Source organism: Gasterosteus aculeatus, chromosome 9, assembly GCF_964276395.1.
Source record: "Gasterosteus aculeatus chromosome 9, fGasAcu3.hap1.1, whole genome shotgun sequence".
NCBI classification, from domain to species: domain Eukaryota; kingdom Metazoa; phylum Chordata; class Actinopteri; order Perciformes; family Gasterosteidae; genus Gasterosteus; species Gasterosteus aculeatus.
Window position 1 is genome coordinate 14,480,917 of NC_135696.1, and position 21,983 is coordinate 14,502,899.

A 21,983-nucleotide genomic window follows, 5' to 3' on the forward strand; every position below is an offset into this window, starting at 1 on the left:
AATAGGACATATATCTAATTTAATTTCCTTTCTTCCTCTGACCCAATGCGGTCTTATCTTTCCCTCTGCACTTTTTTTGCTTTTGTATATTTACTTTTTTCTTTCCATTTCCCAGTTTCTCTCAAGACTTTAAGACAGATGAGCTGGGGTTTGTTTAGCAAAGGTTGCAGGTGAAGAGATAACCCGAATGAGGTGGAACTAAGAGAAAAAAACAGCTGTGAAACTCAGGTTCTAGACAGACTCCGAATGCAAGCAGAACAATGTGACGAGTGACGACAAAGTGATGAATTACAGTTAAAGTGACATGTGCAGTGTGAAGGGGAGTAACCGGTGGAATGTTATAGTCAGTCAGTGGGGGACCGGGCTCTGTTGATGAGCCCGACTGCCGACGGGAAGAAACTGTTTGTGTGGCGGGAGGTCTTAGTCCTGATGGACCTCAGCCTCCTGCCAGATGGAAGGGGCACAAACTTGCTCTTCACCAGGATTGATGTTGTAAACATAGATTGGTGTTCTTCATGATCTAATATGCATTAACGAGAGCTCACACTATAATGTCATATATTATTTCTTGTGGGAGTAATGTGTGCTATTTTGGGTTCATTTGATCCATGTGAATTCATTGGTCTGATCTCATTCCATAACAGGCAGCCAGGGGATGGCGAGGGAGGGGGTGTCGTTGTGCATGTTGTGCACAGCTATTTAATTTGTACAGTAATTTAAGAGAAGCAATGTGACATGTGAGTGGATACATCTAGGTGTCATGCAGCTGTTTCACACACATGTGATGTGCACTGTTGGTTAATGTCTAATCTGCCATAAAACAATCTTAAATTATCCCTCCCACATACACACACTAGTGAAACATCCCATTCTATCGCACAGAACTGAATGCCTGCTCATCAGTGAAATAACCTACTTGTGTATGAATGGATTTATTTGGTTGGGTTCTGGTTTTCACCAGTGTAGCATGTGTACACATGTTTGTGTGAGTGTGTGTAGGTGCGTGTTTGTGTCTGTGAGTGAAAATGAGAGTTGTACAGTGTTGAATTTGACAGTGGCTGGTGTTGCATGTTAGAATAAACAGAATATTTCACATCTTTTCACCAGTTGGTCTTTTTTATTAGAAGGTGTACAAACACAATATTTATTTATCTATTTGTATTGGAAGCTTATTCTCAGGGAATCGGTGGGTGAGTTGACAGTGCAGAGCCCCAGAAATCAGTGAAAACAGTAAAATCAATGTAACTGAATGTAAACCTTAAATATATCCAGAAAGATGTACACTTACAGTAACAGATGAACCCACATTATTAGACCAATATTTATAAAATATCTTGTGCTAGAGATTTTGGGTACATTTATGTAATGTGAAATACAGAAATATATTAAGAAATACTTCCTAATGAACTAGAACGATTAATAGACGGCTGTGACTAGTAAGACTCATGTAACCTACAAAAATAATATGCATGCATCTATTAATTAACCTCTTTTTTCTTCAGCTGCCGTGAACAGTGCAAAGAACCTTAAAATATAACGTGTTTTTCATCCCATAAATACTTCACCTCCGGAAGGCAAATTACATAGCCAAGAAAAACATTTTAATCCTTTCCTGTCTGTCCTCCAGAATGGAAAATTATGTGTGATTTTGCTCTTTGTTTGGTCAGTAATGAAATACTGTGCTGGCCCCTGCTTTCTCTGTCACCATGGCAACAAACATCCCCTAGGTAATAAATCAAAAGAACACTCAATCAAGACAGAACCATCTAGGGACATTTTTGCCCTGAAATGATGCTGAAATAAGCAAGAGGATGTCCCTAGTGAACCAGAGCTGTTTCGCCTTTAAAAGAGTAATTTTTGATACATAAAAGTTCAGTAACTGTCCTCAATGCACATGAATAGAATACAAATGCCTACAGCAACTGTTTTATCTTTATTTATTTTTATTTTTATCTTACATGTTTTCTGTGAAGTTTTGTTAGTTAGTTTACTAGTTATATTTTGGGGCAGTTTTGAACTTCAATGTAGAGGGACCAGACAATGCAATCGCATCCTAAACACGGAGAACAGTTTTCCACATTTTTTTATTTCAAAATGTGACAAGCTTTAGAGGCGTAAATATCTTCGACGCGCTTATTTTTTTAATATTAAACATTAAAAAGCAAAACGATTTGGTCTCATATCAGCATATTATTTTTTGGTAATTTCTTGCAGACAGTTAAAAGTATTTACTTTTATTTCATGTTTCCTAACGGAAGCCTTGTGGAGCTTTTGTAACATTGAATTAGGGTAATCGAAATAAAGTTTCGCCTTGACCTGAAGGTTGAGACAACCACTAAGCGTTATTGATGATCACTTCAGTAATTGCCATGGTTTGCAAAGTGACACCCAAACAGATCTGTTACATGATTCGACTATGAATACTTGGCCGTTAGCTTGACTCAGAATGTCACACATTTAGTGAAGAAGCCCTGTCGGCTCTTGTTATGTGGGAGGCCTATTTTTTTCCACACTGACCTCATACTATTCCGGGCAAGCAGCTCTGCTATTTGACAGCCAACTTGTTGTCGCTATTTCCCCAGAGGTCAGGCTGAAGCAGACATCTCTCCTATGAGATGCTGGACTAACATGCACACAGGCTGTGCTCCTGCAGACAATCAGGAAGCAACACATACACCTTAGAGCAGTGACATTCCCGGAGGTATCACCTGCAAGGGCCTGTTTCTACCGCCTACTCCACAGGAATGAACTAAAAGCAAATCATAGCCATCTCAAGTCTGGATTAAAGTGGAGGAGGTGAGCCATACCTCTGCTGCAAGCCTGTCACGAACAGCTAGACTTCCATTGTTCTGCATAGACTTCACCTACTCGCTGTTGTCCCACTGCTGCAAGACTACATTGCAGTTATGTGCGTTTGTCACTATTCGTTCTGTGATGCAGAGTCGGAGCAGTAACATGGCTTTCGTTGCTATGTGAGGGAGATATTTTTTGCCGATACTGTATGAGATAGTGAAGATTTTGACCGGTCGAGAGTTGTCAAGCAGAGCGATCATTGATTTTGTTGTGTTCACATAGCCTGCGGGACTTCTGGACAAGTTTCATTATTGGACATGTGCAGGGAATGTTTCGCTCACTGTGTTATTTCTCTCAGTCCGGATAGGAAGTTCATACGGACCACAGCCCACTTGGTATGAACTGATACGCCCCGCCCCCACATTTAAAAAATAAATAGAAGTTGTTGTCTTTTTTTAAATTGGCTTTTTTAATTGTATTTCCTACTTTGTTTTAGAAAGGTTATAAACCAGATGGATTAAAGATTTTGTGGTTCTGTTTTAGTTACTGTAGTTAGTTCATACATTCATCCTCATCCTAAATCGCTTTGTATGTGTTGTCACATACAGTGCGTGTTATCACGCTGACATTTCTTATGCTGAACAAAAGACAAGAGAAGAGTGTATGAGAAGGAGGAACTGGTCTTGTGTGCATCGCCTCAATAAGAACAAAGGAGCCACTGTGCAACATGACGGGGTCTTCCAAAATGTTACATTTTTTTCTGAAGGGCTGCGCCACATCTGGTCAAATCCAAAACATTGACTGACAGCAATCTGCTTCGGCATCCTCAGCACCCAGAGGGCCCTCTACAATCCAGGCACATACAGTAGCTCATATATTTCAACCATAAAATGCTTAGTTTGAACTTTTCACTCAGAACTCTTTTTTTCTCAAATAAACAGCTTTTTATTTATTTATTTCCCATGGTTGTAAAATCATCTTAAACACCTTGAGATACATTAATTATTTCTGGGGACTTAAAGGATCTTTCCTATTTGACATTGTTGTCCACAAAACATCCCCGAAGGCTGAGTAGTCTTGCTAACAGCAAGACAATACCAGATATATGTTCTTGGGAACATGTCTTTACACTATTTACTAAATGAATTTAATCAAACCAGCACTGGTCTGTCATTCTTATGACATCCGTCAAACTTTGACACCAACGCCGTAAAATCAGACCATTGTTTGCAGCCATTCCGTCACTCTTAATTTCCTTTCCTCCCCTTTGCTTTCATTGCCCCTGTTGCATTCATGCATAGATGGCATGCTTAGTGAATGAGGAGCCAATGGGGATGAGCAATACCTGCTAAGCTGGTTTTAGTCACGGGCCATGGTCATTAAATTAATGGAGCAGAAGGAGCATCCGTTCTCTCTCCAGAGGCAAGCAAGCTGTACTTTTGGCCGGGTGGGGGGAGGAGAGAAGGATGGCCCTGCCTGCAATGGAGGATCATTTGGCACCCCCCCCCCCCCATCCCCTTTTTGCTCATGCCTTCTGCTGATCTCATATAACCATAATGATACTTTCAGTTTAGACTTTTGACTCATGGGAACCTCAGGTCAGTGACGTTGTTGCTTTGAGCCCCCCATTTATTACATTTATACTAGAGATAACTCTGAATCTGACCAAGCACATCATTATATCATTAAAATGGCCAAGACATCACTGTATCTATTACTAATTATGTACTCAAGCCTTCACTGTGGTACTTTTTGGGAGTAGTTGGATAGGTAGGTACATATTGCATGATTTGACAAAAATATGTAATATTGCTTTACTGTGGTCAATGTGATATTCCCTCCTGTGGACGACATATAGTTGTCTTTTGTACGGTTACAGACTGTTCACTCTGTTCACTTCATTCTCTGTAATTACAGTGCTGTCAAATTAGGTGGTACCCAAAATGCACAACTTCATAGCTTTGTCGACAGCATATGAATGCATATCCACGCACTTTATTCACTTTATAATTCAGTTCTTGCTCCAGTGAATTCATTCTGGAAGAATGGGCAGCTATACAGAGAAAACCTGATGAGTCTAAAATTGTGTTGGTTGGGAAGATGTGACAACTGTTACCATGGCAAATAATCCAGAAATTCTTTGCTCACCCATTTCCAGCCAATTACCCCTCCGAACCTTAGTTTTATCTGGGTGGTAAAGGTATTCAGCACAAGTGACATATCGGAGTTAAAACATCTTCTGTATTTTTTACATCTAACTCTTTAATGTATGGTTCTAATCCTGCATCCACACCGCATTGTACATCCAGGCTCCCCCGCAGCCTAGCAAACAAAGACATATGTTTTCCCAATCCATTCGCTGAACCAGAATAATGACATAATTATGTGCCTGGTTTGCGCTGCACTTTAGAGTGTTACAATGCCAGGCCACATGCTGCTTTATACATTTTTAAGTGAGTGCATTTAAATGGGGTTAACAATGTAGCAGTAATTTGTGGTCGGGATGAGGTTGTGGTGTTGGGGTCAAGCACTGGATTCATTTTGGAGGATGCTCCTGTGTGCTGCCGCGTACAAAGTCACCAACTTGTTTGTGGCATAATGCTCCCGATATAATAGGCACTCGGTAGTTTGCTCCACTCCTAGACTTTAGGCAAGTTAATGAATCATCAAATGATGCTACTATAAGTGCCGTGAAACACACACATGTGCAATCCTCAATTTGGAGTGTATCCCAATTTCTTAACAGAACTGGCAGATGTTAAGTTCAGAGTTGTGTATGTTATTGACACTACATGTTTTGTTCCATTGTAGAGATCTTGAGGAGCTCCACAGAGAGTCTCACAAACCACATTTGGATCATCTCATAAAATATATTGGTCTCATAAAATAGAGGCAATCAAAGCACATTCACCAATATGGCTATAAATGTGTTCTTGTTTACCACAAATGTAATACAAATGCAAGAATTGTTTGGAATGAAATATTTAAACACTGTCCAGTCAGAGACTTTATTATCATTTGAAGTACCCATCCGTTCATCTGTCTGTCCTGGCCGTCTCTGACAAGACACATTAAGAGCCTGTCTTTGTTCACATACAAATAAAGATACAAAAGCTGTGATTTTCACCTTTTAATGAACAATTTATTGGTTAATTGTAGGTGTTTTTAGAGCCCTTTGAGGCTGTAAATGTTATCAGGATCTGTTCAGATAAACCTGTAGGTTAGTGTGTGAAGCCAAAAAAGATTTTTTGACAAATATCCAATTACAAAGCACAGTAACAACACCCCTGGGATGGCATCTGTGAATATTCCCTGTTGGTAACAGCGAGAACCTCCCATCTGTTGTACAATGGAAATAACCTTAAAAACTACAGGCTGGACCCAGCTGGTCATACATTAAGTCAAGCGATTCCCAAAAGTGGTTGATGACAAATACATGTTTTATTGAGTTATCTACGGAATTTCCCAGGGGGAAAGGGAGAGGTGTGTGCATGATTCACAGTGAAAATATCCAGACATAAGCTCCCTAAGGACTAATAGATGTAACAGTGTTCAGTTCCCAAAAGCCTAATGACACCAATCTTAAATGAATTGTACTCAGGATTTATCATTGCGACATAAGAAGAGAACCTGTAACACATTTGGTTCCAGCGTTTACATTAATTTGTAACCCCAGGACAAAAGGGACGTCTTCCTCTTAATAAGTAATTAGCTGCTTAACTGATTTTTCGCTGGGCCCTTAAACTTTCTGTGATTTATCTAGTATTTTGATACATGTCCTCTACCATAATGTTGCCATGACATTACTACTTAAGTTAACTGATATCATCCAAGATAGATGTCCCTAACACCTCCAGAAGTTGGTCTTCATAAAGGCAGTAAAGTGAAAGATAAGATGTTTACAGTGATTGCTTGTGATTGTTATGTCACCAAAATTTGTCCGTACGAAGATACAAGAGAGGAAAATATACCACTTTTTTTTCAATTTGTGTTCTGCTCTCTGTTTCATCGCTTTTATCATCTCACCACTTAACACTGTGCAGAGAAGTAGCTGCACTAAAAACACAGTCTACTGCAGTGTACTGATTATCACCACAGACATTATTCATGTAAAACAGTTTGAATATCAGCAAGAGATTAGGCGCACACTGCGTTAAAGATGATGTGTTATTTATTAACACCCCTGGAATGTTATTTCAGGATGTGGGAGGACTGATGGCCATCAGGATGGACCGCATAATTCTGCTGTTAATTCTGCTCACAGCAGTCATGATGTGTCATGATGGCCTTTCACGTATTCACACTTGCATATTCTCACCTGGCGGAAAATCAAGCAAGCGTTCATTTAAAAGCACAGGAATCAATGTGACATTTTCATTGGCACATTTGGACTTCCTCACATAACTGCACCAAGCACATCAGTTCAATAAGTCCTTCTGGGGCCTCCGGGGCCTCTGAAGGACTTGTTGTTTTCACACAATTTGAATGTACAGAACTAGGTTTAGTCTTCAAATAGGAAAATGGGCTGCACATGATTTGATTTCAATACAACCAATCACATCGGCTCTTTTATGTTTCTTTGATGTATACAATTCTGATTTTAGCATTCACTGACAATGTCATTATTTTCCGAACAAAACTCGCCCAAAAAAAGGTTTAAAAATGAAGAAAGTTCCAGAAGGGTGACCGAGGAGGGATCACTCTCCCAGCATGGACTAACGTGCAATAGATTCTAGAGACAGCTTCACAATGTCAATATACTACGGCGTCCTACTAAGTCGTCCTCCGAATTTGCAAAATACAACAAATGGGGATGAGATCACTATGTCTTTTAAGATGAAAGGCTGTACGTTTTTCTGACCCTGAGCTGTGCTTTATTAATATTTCTCCACCATGCTTACCATGTATGACATGGGATGAGTAACTATTCAATCTTATGAATCATCAATGTCCCTCCTGTCCTCCGGGCTGTATTTTCTCTGCACCCATCCCTCAATTCAGAGGGTGATGCGTTAAGGACGGACAAATGCTGACCTTTCGCATTCTGTGCATCTATCATCCAACAAGACCAATCAAGCTTTTCTTGTGCTTTAGATAGATTTGAGAGAGCAGGGGTATGTGATGTGGAGAAATGTCAAGGTCTTGCCGTGTTCACATCTTGTCTGAGATTGGACCATGGAGTTATATATCCTTTGGATCAACTGAGAACCTAGTCCTCTCCGAAAGATGGAGCTCATTTTCCAATATGAAAGGCCAAATGGGACTGAGTAAGAATATATTACATCTTCAACATGCTAATTAGCAGATATAAAAGCATCACACCTTGCATGACCTTTGTTGGGGAACAAATCTCCAAATCCAAATATCTGTTACACTTGTTGGCATTTTGCGTTGATATTAGAACACATTAAGCACCTTATGCAAGGAAGCGGTTTTGACGCTGCAACTACTTTATTTCACGTCTTGCTGCAGAATTGAATGTCTTGAAAATGGGCCTGATTATGGCTTTGTCATTTAGGTTTGCTAGCCGCTAAGCTGTAAGTTGGAGAGAACAGCAATTGCTTTCTGAGTCGAGGCACTCTGTCATTGGTGCCACGGGGTGTAAATTGATGCCAGTGTTTGACAGGAACTATCGAGCGCTCAAATCTCCCTCTGCTTCGGTAGTTAGACGGCTGCGGATCAGCAAACAATACACCATGTGAGACTGTATTTTATTGTCATTTCCTGATTATTTGAGCTTTTATTTAAGTACACCATTCTTTACTGTGGAGTGGGCTAAACATTTTAATTCAAACGGTTTTTTGAATAGCTTTTGTGTGCAGAGGGACTGTGGAATATACGGGATAGATTAACAGAAAAAACCCAGAGGTCCATTTTCATAATTATGTTTTGGTGCCAAGCCTGACTGCTATGCCATCGCTCCAAGAAAGGGAAGTTGAAAGACGCAGATAGAGAGACGGAGAGAGAGAGAGAGAGAATGGGAAGAGAAATCAATACTTCAGTTGAAACAGGCCTAGTTGCTTTTTTGTTTTGGGGGAGAAGAACTGCAACCAAGACATTCCGAGCCCCTGTGGCTGCAGTACCAGCTTGAGCAAAAGGCAAAAGATGTTGTAAGATGAACAAACTACTGTGCTACCTACCTTGGAGACACAGCTCTCTGACGGTATAGGTGGTAGCAACACCCCCTGTGCCGGTGATTGCTTGGAGCTTTATCAAAAGAAATCAGTCTCGCTGGCCTTTGCTCTACTAGACTTGAGCAAAGCAAGCAGTGGGACGCTGCGGCCAATACTGAGTGTGAGAGGTTCTGCCCTGTGCTTACACCACTCTGGTTGTTGTTCTCCTCGCCTTGCTTTCTTTAGTGGCCTGACATTCATGGCAACATGAATGGCTAATTTGAAGCTGCAAGTTCCCACACAATACACACGCACTCACCACCACACAGCCACACACAAACATACACCTACAAACACACACACGCGTGTACACCGTATATCCTTGTCCCAAAACAGTTCTGTCCCCCTTGCTTTACGATGTGTTTACACTGCTTTAAATTACCTCTCTGTGTCCCTTGTTGGGCTCAATAAAATTTTAGATTCTGGATATTATTCTCTAGGTGCCCATCCTCTCGGCTTCCTGGCCCTTTGCATTTAGACGTTCAAATTTGTAAATAAATCATATATTTTAGCGCGTGTGTGTGTGTGTCTGTGTGTGGCCACTGAACAAAAGCACTGGTCCTTGACATTTAGCACTAAAAAAGGGTTGAATATACTTTTCTATTACATAAGGCCTCCACTCCTTTGCGGTGTTGTGTGCATGTACGCCTGTGAATGCATCTGTACTTGTCTGGACTTTGCTGTCTCTTCCTACGTGCGGTGCCTGTTTGCCTCCCGAGCTGTCTGGAGCAAATTATCATATTTACTGAGAAGGCAGCCATTGTATTAGCAGTAATACCAAGTCCTCAGCTCGGCTCCAAAGAAACGATCACTGTAAATCACACTCTGTCAGCCTCTGAAATAAGTCATGGTTGTCAAGGAGACCATGAGGTGATTTTCAGGGCTAAGCTGTTTTAATTCAAAAGTGTGTAGACTCAAAAGTAAAGGAAATTGTTGCACAGTTTTGTTTTCTTGATAAAAATAAAAAGTAAAAAAAACAATGTGTTACATCAATGCATTTCATACTTCTTTAGTACTCATCTGCTAGTAGTAATGGGGAATTGCATTTCAATTATTGATTCACTTAAATATTGGGAATGGCTGCAATGCATCATCTGGTATTCCAATTGAAAAATGCAAACAAAGGCATCACTATTTATATTGATTATATTCAATATATTAAGTGTAGCCAGTGCGCCTTTCGGTCATGAGTGTCATGCAAGACTTCTAGTTCAGTAAATCTGTGATGCAGTTATTTTTGTGTGAAGTCAGGACCCCAGACAGATGTTCTAGAGTAAATAAACATTTGCTAACATATTGCTAGCAGATTAGCAGAACAGAATCAAAATCTTAGATAGTGTATATCTGCATATCAAGAATGAAAGACACTGTTTATTTCATTGTGTGTGATCGCATTTGTGTTTCAGCAACTGCACGGCGTGGATTATACACACCAAGGTTCTTTGGGGAGGCAGTTTGTGGAGGATGGTATTCTTGTCAGCTACATATTAGTGGGCCGGTCTTCTTGCAAACCTTTGACTTAATTTCCATTCTATGTGAGGATGTATAGAATAAGTGCACTAGAGTCCCTCACAATTTAGACACGTAAATAACAATAAATAATAAAACCGACTCCTCAATACATTCCCAAATTTCAAATAATCTTGTTCCTCAACAAGGGAAAGAGAGACTGCTTGATTATATTATTTTCTAATATATTTGGCAGTATTAATTATGCAACTCTAAGTCACTTGGTCGTGAGACGGATGACATACGTGTTGCTCTAATAATAATAAGATCAAAGCATTATCACGACAAACAGTCCTAAAAATATTTTGCCTTTGTTCTCGTTATTTGAGAATATTGTTGTCTGATGTGCGGCAAAGACCAGCACGCCTTTTGATGTAGCTGCAAGCCTGAAGGGCGTTTTTCCCCCAGGCGCTACGTACCTCCCTCTTTAACAGGGACTGATTTTCAAAGACGTGCTTGATTGACAGCTACAGCAGCTCACCGACTCCTGCTGTATGTCGTCCCCTGTGGACTTGACCTTCGCTCAACCCTTAAATCCAGGGTCACCCTGGCTATAATGCATCCTAACCTGTTTCCGTGAACTACGATCCGTACATTGTAGCTACAGGCGTCACCACTGGGTGCTTAGTTACAGGCCGAAACAGATAGGAGCCCTCCTGGGACAGACGGGCCTGTAATTGTTCCACAGTCTGCATACTGCGTTCCCCTGCCACATGTTCTGCTACATCTATGTTAACCGTTTATGTATTGAGTTGGATGTCAGTGCTTTATGTGTGTGTGTGCCCCGGTGGTGAGAGGCAGGAAAAAAAAGTACATCGAGAGATTCAAGTGGTTTGGTGCATTTGAAAAAGATAAAACACAACCCTTTAGCCGTATGTCAATAAAGCCTTTGCCAACCCCATCCCTGCAACAAGTAAGCATCTAGATCACAGACTTTTAATAGAACAAAGTGCTTCCGTGTTACATCACATTACTTAAAATGTCATCCCCACTGATTGCTTCTTCAACTCCCATTCTTCTCCTTTTTTAAATCCATTCCCTCCTTTATTCCCGGGTGAAGCTGTCGCGCCCGGGCACCTTGGGTGACACCGGCTCTATTAGTTGTTCCTAAAAGAGTTAGTAACTGGAAAGTAGATTTGTGTGGCGTAGCCACCTCAAAGAAGCTGTGGAAATGGTTCTTTGCGGGGGCAACTCACCGCCCTGAGTGAAGCTCGGAAAGTCCTCTTCTGGCTCAGCTTCTCTGCTCTTTGGCACTTCCACTTAAGTGTGCACTCCATCCAGTATGACCAAAGACATAAAACATTAATAGTAATTCAGCAAAGGTTTTGGGCATTAAATAGGGAATAATAGGTAGGTACAAGAAAGAGCAGATTAATGAGATTTCATGGATACAAATTATATAAATGCAGTGAGCTTAGACAGTGCCAAATAGCTATACAGAGAGACTGTTAAGATGTCATGTAATGTTTTACCGTCATCATTGCCTCCTGACAATATATTTGACGTTCTAACTATCTGCATAAAGAAACTGAAAGAAATAATACTGTCAAACAGTTGTCTTTTACTCAGCTTCACTTAGGGAAATTACAGAGCATCCATGAAAACGCCCGTCTCCCCAAATGCAGCGGAAACCTTCATTAAATTAGAATTGAAGTGATTATCCGGGGCAGGGCAAAAGGACAGAATCGATAGTTCTTTGTTTGAGGCTAAAATGAAGAATAAGCATGCAGCAGGGATTTTTCTCTCGCTTCCTTCCTCTCCTCTTCTCAGAGACAGACACACACAGAGGCATCTGCACACCCACACACCCAATCTCACTCACCTCTTTGAACCGCATAATCTATTCCAACATCCTTGACCGCATCACCATTAGGCTTCCACGGCAAAGTATCAAACCTTCGGGTTTTTTTTTTTACCTCCTCTCTTTCAAAAGAAAACCTCAAAGGAGAGACACTTCCTAAGATAATTGCAATTAGTAGTTCTGGCTGGATGTTGCCGCGTTTGGCCCTGGCCCAGCGCTGTCTGTGTGTCGGTGTGAGAGGGAGAGGGGAGTGGGCCTGTTGGGCACAGCACAGCCTTTGCAAAGCTCTTTGCTCCTTTGTCCCACATGGGCTCTGCAAAGCCTCACATTAGCTGCTGGGCCTGAGCACAGCGAGACAAAATAAACCCGTGTAGTAAAAGCAGATAGAGGGGACTTGTTTTCTATTAGTCAGGTAGTGCACTTATACTGTAAACTTTTATTTATGGACGCGCAGCAAACATTCTGTGCGATTTCTTTTTCAGTCTGCAAACTTCGATTAATTTGTATTGGAAAACAAATTTGACTCCACAAAAATATTCAAAAAGAAATAGTGTATTTAGCCTAGATGTGACATGACGGGACATTTTACTATTGTAAATTCAATGGTTGCTGTTCCGTCAGACAGATACCAAGAGTAAACCAAAAGTATGATGCTGCTGGAGTCCATTCAAGTAAAAGTAAATAACATTTAAATCCTAATGGCTTGATTTGGCCAGCCCTTTTTTTGCTGGTAGTATTTTATAGAAACTATAAAGCATTCATTTTGAATTACAGCAAATTTGCGCAGAAATGGAAATATTTTCAAATATGTCAAAGCATAAAAAGGGTTTTGGAAATGTTTATTATTCTTTACTGTAATGTTATACGGCATATGTTATTCAAACCTTCTGCAACCAGTCACTCTCATTTACTTGGAACACAGACTCAATTCAGACTCGCAGTTTAAACGCATACAGCTTCACATAAAGGACTACAATCCATCAATGTTCTCATTGCTGTCAGGAGAAAAGAGACAGAGCTCTAAGCAAGCGTCCTCTAACACAAATTTGATTCACCTCAATTTGCCTCAAACGGTGACATGTGAGAACTTGAGGTGGTAACACGGACTGACACCTATTGCCGCCAACAGGCATGTGTCTGTTTAGCTCAGTTTGGAAGCTGGGGCTCATGCTGCAATCTGATTTACTTAAGGATAGTGTTGGATATTGAGTTTTAAGTTATGGAATGAACTGTGAAATACAGTGATACTGTGTGATGCTTCACATGGGAAATACAACACACTGTGTGTGTGTGTGTGTTTCTAGCGATAAGAAATTGATAGAGATGCCGTTGTGGTTTCAAATTTGAGAAACACTTGTATTTTCCACCTAAGCAGTCCCTTTTAACCAAACAGTCTTCCTAAGAAGAAAAATGCACGGACAGACAGAAGATATCAGTGCCACTCCGCTGATGAAAAAAATGACTATTAAAAGCTTTCTTCAATGACGTCAGGTTTGTGAAACATGTTATAACTTCTGGACTGACATTTTTGTCCCCATCACTTACATTAGAGTTGCATCAGGACTGTATTTCTCCAGCCAGTACGGAGAGAAGAAATAAGTTAAACAACCAAAGAGTTTCGTTGTACTAACATTTTGTTTTAGCACCCACAGAAAAAATGTGAAACCAATGCTGTTCAGTCGGGAGCCAGAGTGGGAACGAAAAAACGTGTCTGTGCTTATGACCTTCAGCTAAAAACCACTCTGTTATAAGTGTTGTGACCCTTTTTTTTGGCTTTATTCAGGTGGCCAACCTGGCTTGCTCCATCTCCAACAATGAAGAGGGTGTGAAGTTGGTTCGAATGGCTGCAACCCAAATCGACAGCCTCTGTCCTCAGGTGAGGACTACACACATTGCTACACAAGCAGTAGTAAAATATTATAAATTCTTAGATACAGGATGTAAATCAAACGCATTTAGAGGATTTCTGATCTCATCTCAAAGTTGTATCTCTAAAGAGTTTAGCTAAAATTGACAAGGAAAGAACTAATGTTTGCAGAATCGGAGGCAGAGCTATGAGTAATGCGTAGGTGGACCTTGTAGTACAGTTCCTCATGATGCAAGCAACAGAGGAAGGCAATATCGATCCAGTGTTTCCAAGGTTAATGCCTGGCCACGCTCACATGGGACTCAACACTGCAATCGAGAAGAGAAATGGAGAAGGCCGGCTGACTTTAAGATCGAGGACCTAATAGGCCAGCCCAACAACGCACATATGCTGACACCCACTTACTTAGAAAACTTTGGGAGGAACTGTCTCTCCGTACCTCTTGGCAATGGTCAACGCAGACGGAGGTAAACACATAAAAGACACCGGCGTTGTGGCTTCAGAAGGAGGAACAAAGAGGAGGTGGAATAAAGAGGAATATAGAGTTGACCCCTCTCTGTTATCTTTACAGAAAGGAACAGACACAAAAGCACTCACACACAGACACACACACACACACTGACCATGTCCAGAACTCAGTACATGGGTTCCTACATCAGATTTATGGCGAATTTAGTCTCAGCAAAATGCTGCTAATCTCAGAAAATGAAAAAGTAGGTAAAGTCCCTCTTTAATTTTATATTTTTAAAGTCTTGTGTTGATGTTTTCAACCTTAAGCCAAAGCTTTTATCTTACGTCAAAGTCCCAGAAACCGAGATATTTTCTAAAAAAGATAACTGCTCTCACATGTTTTAATAGATCCATGGGTTTTCTGGACAACACACATTTGTGTCTGATATACTCACACACTTTCCTCTTAGAAAAATATGGCAGCTGCTTCATTAAGATAAACAAGTACAATATATTATCATAATTTATTCCAAGATTTACTCCCTGCACACTACTTTCTTTTAACGAGCCATGTATTTGCAATCTCCTTTAAATAATAAGAATGGGGTTAACCACAGACAGGCAGGATAGCCAGATACTTTATAGAGACTGATTAATGCAAAGTTACCATTGTTTTTGTTCTTTTCATGGAAACGTGTTGACAATAATCAGAACCAGATTGGAGTACACAGACTTATCAAGTATGTACATATCAGTAGGTGAAATAATTTACACATGCATAAGAATTATTTTTATCCAATCATACTTAAAGTAACAACATAACAAGTCAGGCCATTTCTGTAAATTGTAAACAATAAAGAAGGAAAATATCCTTAAGTAATACAATATGTGATGTTCCTTACATTCCTTGTGTAAAAATGTTGGCCCCTCTCTCTTGGCAGGTTATCAACGCAGCTCTCACTCTGGCTGCCCGTCCCCAAAGCAAGGTTGCCCAGGACAACATGGACGTTTTCAAGGATCAGTGGGAGAAGCAGGTGCGCATCCTGACCGAGGCTGTGGATGACATCACCTCTGTGGACGATTTCCTTTCTGTGTCAGGTATGAGGCAACGCAGCACACATTCTTATATGATTGGCTGGTTGAGGAAGCTTCCTAATTGCCATTCATTTTACACAAATGTTTGGGGTTAATGGTAGGCACAAAGTTGGAGTAGGGTATTTATAGAGTTGTATTTTAGCACCTTGGTGGGAAAAACCATCACAATTTGGATTGTAAGGAATAACACAAAATTATAAAATAAATAATAAATCACAGAAAACTCAGAAAGAAACCTGACAAAAAGGATAAGGTTGTTTTGTTTTTGTTGTTTTGTCATTTTGTCTTTCCTTTACTTTTTAGCCGGACATCTTCCATTTTTTTGGAAGACATTTTTCGCCTTGACATGTAGACCAACATATGACATTGTAGAATTCTGAATTGTCTTTATATTCATTAAATTCCTGAGGGAACACTTTTAGTTGTTGAATTAGCCAGAGGATTTTAAAAAGAAGGTTACTTCACATTTATTCGATCCAATTTGTATTTAATTTTTTAATGGTTTTGAATCATATATATATATATACCTCTGTTTCAATTATGTACAATATTAATCATCTGCACTCATTAGTGGGAAATTATGGCGAGGTTGCAATTAGCAAGCAGCTCCCCTTCCAAGTGTTTCAAAGAACTATTGTGGCTTTTCTTAAGGATAATATTATATAGGGAGCTAATTTGATCGATGCTCCTCTCTTTCTTAATTCCTCAGTGAAGTTTATGATCGCTAATAATCAATAATGAAGAGCACCGACATCATCAGTCAGCCCATCTGTTTGTTCTCCGTCCTCATGGTTGTTGTTTTTTGCTAGCAAAGTTAACAAGAACTGATTAACTATGAGGACAGACAGCTTATGTTTTAAATTGTTTATGAAGAAAATACTTTGGTTAAATGTAGATACAGGATTTATTGATAACGTATTGGCTATTACTTTATTTATTGCTGTCAAGTCGAGAAATCTTTACTTCACCTGGTTACTAAACCATTTGCTGGTCGCTGACCCGTTGTGTGTATGCGTGTGTGTGTGTGTGTGTGTGTGTGTGTGCGCGTGCATGCATGCATGTCACTGTTCTTGTAGTAAAAGGAGCTGAGTGAGAGTATGGTTGTTTCTCTCTGTGTCAGCTATGCGATTGAGTGGCGGCCCGTCCAGTGTGTAACCCGTCCCACGCCTGTTTGTTAGCGGGGATTGACTCCAGCCCCCCCGCCCCCTCTAAGGATAAGCAGTATAGAAGATAGCTGACTGATAGTCACACGTATTCTATTCCATTTTTACCAATTAATCCTCCTACATGTTAAACACTGGGCTTTTAAAACATGAAGGACTGTTCACAAAGAAAAAAATGAGGAATCTAAATATGATTTCTGCAAAAAAAAAAAAAGAAATCCTTTGGTTTCCGCCGTTCCACTCACTGTCGTTCTTGTTTGCCTTTTTCCAAGAGAACCACATCCTTGAGGACGTCAACAAATGCGTAATTGCTCTGCAAGAGGGAGACGTGGACACTCTCGACCGAACTGCCGGGGCCATCCGCGGCCGAGCTGCTCGCGTGGTCCACATCATTAACGCTGAGATGGAAAACTACGAACCTGGGGTCTACACTGAGCGCGTGCTGGAGTCCATCAGGCTCCTGTCTGAGACTGGTTAGTGTGCCTTACACCAGGCCGGGGGGGGGCACAACAAGTCACAGTGTAATGTAACACCGTGTATTGTGAAGATGAATTAAGTATCCTTCACCTTTGTCCCGTGCCTGCATCAAACATTCTGCTACAACCCTTTTGGCAAGTTAAGCTACTTTCACAGACACACACAAACACACGCTAGCCCTTATGTAGCCTCCCACTCTGTTCAGTGACTTGCAAACACACTGTAATTGCCTGGATGCCGGGTGTCCCACAGTTTGGATCGGTGTCTTGGCTCTAACACCAGCCTCGGTCACCACCTGTTCAATCCTCAGCCTATAATATTTTTGTATGAGTTATTTTTTGAGGGGTGTCTGCATCACGGCACATTCCAGGAGACCTGGATTCGTCCGCTTGGCAGGTCACACTCAACAACAACAGCTGTATTGGAATGGATTCTAAATACTAAATAACTTGTGTATAATAATATACAGCGACAGTACACTTTCATAGTGCAGTAAAATCTACTTAGTAGAAGTATCTAGATTGGGCATTTGAATGTATATGATTTTTAGTATAGTTAGTATACGGTATTGAGTGCAGGGCCGAAGAAAAAGATGGGAGGTTATTGACTGGAAGAGAAGTAATAAATAAATTATTGTCCTTTTAGCATATTGAGTTGTAGGCCACATTAAAGGTTCCATGAAGAGTTTTTGACCTCAGAGACCCCTATGCATGCGTTTGGACCATAAGTGGATCTCCATTTTTATTATATCTTTAAATATACGCCTGTAGGTGACACAATAAACATTTATTCCAATGTCACACTATTCAACTGATTTATTACCGACAATAACATGAAAAGGTAGGGACGCAAACGTGGAAGCTAGTAAACATAGAACTGAACAATGTAAGATCTAAAGTATAAACCCAACACATTTTTTAAATATCAAATATACACACAAAGCATTTTAGGGAGTAAAATGTAATGTAAACATGACCATTTTTTGTTCATATTGATAAAATCAAGGGGCATAATGCCTATTAAATATGGAAACATTAGATGAAGTTATTATCTGTAGTGTTTCGTTGTTAAACAAAGCTTTGTCACACACAGAGAGACTGAGTTTGGGCAGCATTTACTACATGGGAGAAAGGGAGAGCATTTATCACTGTTGGAGTGGAACACTGTTGCTATTTCCTGTAGGAAACACACGCCGGTGCGGACCGGATACACATCAGTAGAAAAGATTAATGCCAATTATGTTGCTCACTCTTTTTGCGAAACAAAAGCAGTTCACAGATTGAGAAGTCAGTGTTTCTTGTCATGAATGCATTTTCCTTGAGGCATTATATTAGAAAAGAAGAAAGGTCAGGTGTCATTTCAGTAACATTTTTGCGCCATGAAATGGCTCCTCAAATCTCTCGAAACCAGGTGCTTACAGGCCTTTAAACAAGTACACCATTGAAAAATGTGGACGAAAAGAAAACAGGATGAAAGGAAAGTAGTTACTTAAAAACTACCTGTCCACAAGAATGGAACCACAATCCCTCTTTTACAAAAGCCCCCCCCTCTACATACTCACCCATCCATCCAGCCCACGGTTCCAACCTTTCAAACCATTAGAGACAATTTAGCCAGGTGCTATATCTATTATTTGCTCTTTACTTTCATCTGCCAGAATAATTGAGGGACACAACACCCCCCGCCTCCTTTCACAAGATGATAAGTGGCAAACAGCATCAGGGGAATCTGGTGAGTCACGTGTCAGCCAGTGTCAGTCTACTGCCGCTGGACTCCACCATAATGGACTGCACACAGTGCTAGTTATTCTTTAATCTTCATGTGGATCCCCATTGCTGGTCTGGTTACATGGCGTCTGCAGCACATTCTGTTATATATTGTATAATTTAGTTTAATTGATTGGAGTAATTAATTGATGAGGTAGTATCTCTTGAACACTTAAGGTAGATTTTATATGACTATAACCCGGTCCCGCGCCAAGACTTTGTAATTGTGCTGCTGTTCTATTAAACATCCGTGGAGAATGCAGCTTGTGTTTAGTCAGCAGGACCCCAGAAGCATTATTTCAGTTTTACTGAGGACAACCAATAAAATGTAGATTTTCCCACTTGTTTGTTTTCATCATAATGGAAATCTAATGGAGAAAATGAAAGGCGTACTATATCTATGCTTTATACAAAAGAGAGAAAATTCATTATGCCCTGGAAAAGGCAACCATACAGTTAGACAGACGCCAGTTTTAGAGAATTGTTTTACGGAAGCATTTCTCTTTAATAGAACTATGTTTTTTTAATTCTCTACATTTCAGAAATTCTAAACTTTTTCCTTAAAGTTTTATATAAAAAAGAATCCCACTAAAATACAATTTATTATTGATCTGTCAGTATGGATTACTTCAGCCACCTACACACGATCACGTTCTGTACTTTGGACAGAAAACTTTGAGAACCACACGGATGGCTATAAATACACTGTTGCTACAAAAAATAAATATTGTTATTATTCATAGTTGAAGACGGTATTACAGTATTTAAACAGAGATAATAATGGTAATGCACTGTGCTCAAAAACAACAACAAGGAACAACAACAATAGACAATGTTCAGTGAAATTTAACTGCTTTTTCAACTGACCCTTAAGGCAAGGGCTGGGATGATACAGTCCATAACGATGCATTACATAGTCAAGTCTGAATGGCCTCGGGGAAGTATTCTGTTTTACGTCAACTTTAACGAGGCCTTGTGTGCTTTCAATTGTGCGTGCTAATTGAGATGTTAAGGCAGGTAACCGGCAACTGTGTGAGTTTCATTGGCTCCATATTTCTCTTGAATGAAGGGTTGTTGTGTTATCCCTTCCCATTCCCCTCTTATTGCTGGTAGTTTGGGGGTTTTAGGGGCTACCATGCACATCTGATCTGGACCATAAAGCGTTTATTGATCCTTGTGAACTTATGCCCCCCTTAGTCTTCACAGACCAGATGTAGGAATCTATAGCTGGGGGAAAGATGATTAAGTGTTGCTGAAACAAAGAAAAAGGATATAGGGCGGCACACCTTTCAGAGGGTGCCAAGTCCAATTAACTAGACTCTACCAAACAAAAAAAATCAATAGCTGCCAACAAGGATTTCACTAAGCGTTCTGAGCAGGAATCTTAGTGGAATTCATTGATGTGGTTCCCTTTTTCCCTTTTCTCAGTGTTGTCTATGTGCGAAACATTTACACTGTGCTCGAGTGTGTTTGTGTGTGTGCGTTTGTATTAGTGTATTTGATTGCCCCAGTGTTTGTGCCCACAGACACTTGGCCAATCGCATCCTTGTCTTTCTGACAGCTGCGACGGGACGCTTATCACAACCGCCTGCCATTCGACCTTGTCTCCGTTTGCCCATGTCTCGTTCACATATTGAGCGTGGTCAAATTTATGACCGGGCCAAAAACAGCCAGCCAAGGCACACGACTCTTGGGTGTAAAGCGGGGCCATAGATTCCTGACGGACAGTCCGCACAAAAGGCCCCGGATTGAAGCGTGTCCTTGAGAGGGAGAAAAATCAATAGCCTAATGGGAAAGTGGTTATGGCTTTTCTCTCTTTTCCCCCTCTCCCTCCTTCTTCCCAGAGACACTTTTCTGCCCACTAACTCCCTGTGTTTAAACTAATCCTCAAAAAAAAAAGGACACATTTTCAAGTCGATCCTTAATGTGGCGCCTGGAGAGGGTAGATTAAAAAACTGATGTATGGCCGTAGTCAGTGTGCCATTTAGAGAAGCAGGGTGGCATTGCTTCTTGCTATTACATCGGGGGACGCAAATGGGATTTAGCGAAGGGTTTTGCAGCGAGTGATAACACACACATGCACACACTGCCGCCCGCATGTCACAGCTGTAAATCAGTGGATCAAGTGCTAAAAAGAAGTGCAGCAGAGTCTGAGGGGAGAGGAGTGAAGACACTTCACACTGTCCACTTTGAAAAATAATACTTCTGAGAACCAGACGGTGTGTCTGGCCCGAGTAAAAGTAACTCCCCATTTATGTTAAAATCTTTAATCAGGACAGCAATGACTTCATTGTACTGGATTGACTTGGCGAGACACCATATAAATGGTTATCCATTGATACAGGTGATTGGAAAATATGAAACAGATGGCAAACGTCCCAGTGGAGGAGGTGAGGCTTAATCTGTGTGGAAATAGAAGCGGCAGTTACAGTGGAAGAGGGTGCGGATCCAGTACGGTACGGTCATACAGTACCAGTCAAAAGTTTGGACACACTTCTCGTTCACTGTCTATATATATATTTATATCAAAGCTACATAAAATCTAAACATTTGATTCAGTGTGACACACTGTCTACTATCCGGGCTAAAATGTACTTTTAACCTTCTTCTGCATATTTTGACGCAGTACTGCAGAGAGAGAGGACTTTTACCGGAGAACCCTCTTATCTTTTCGTGGAAAACGTTAACACTAAACGCTACACTTTATCGGATGGCCCCTTTGATTTGTTTTCCTGAAGTACCAGTTTAAGATCCAGGAACATTTCGGGACTGTTTCAGATTCTATAAAGGTTTTAAATTGCACGGAATGTTCTTTGGTTGTGCTTAACTAGCCGTGGCAGCATGGACATGTCGGTGGTTGGGTGCAGTAATTTGTCTCGTCGTACTGTA

At 40.6% G+C, this 21,983-nt stretch overlaps 1 protein-coding gene across 3 annotated transcripts in view; it reads left to right on the forward strand.

Annotated features, from left to right (window-relative positions):
• ctnna2 (catenin (cadherin-associated protein), alpha 2) overlaps positions 1 to 21,983 on the forward strand; it is a 224,977-nt gene that overhangs the window by 183,081 nt on the left and 19,913 nt on the right. For all 3 annotated transcript variants that reach the window (XM_040186278.2, XM_078109035.1, XM_078109034.1), the window contains 3 exons: positions 14,060 to 14,152; positions 15,535 to 15,691; positions 17,124 to 17,324. In XM_040186278.2, the coding sequence (XP_040042212.2) occupies positions 14,060 to 14,152; positions 15,535 to 15,691; positions 17,124 to 17,324 (451 nt within the window). The remainder of the gene's footprint in view (positions 1 to 14,059; positions 14,153 to 15,534; positions 15,692 to 17,123; positions 17,325 to 21,983) is intronic.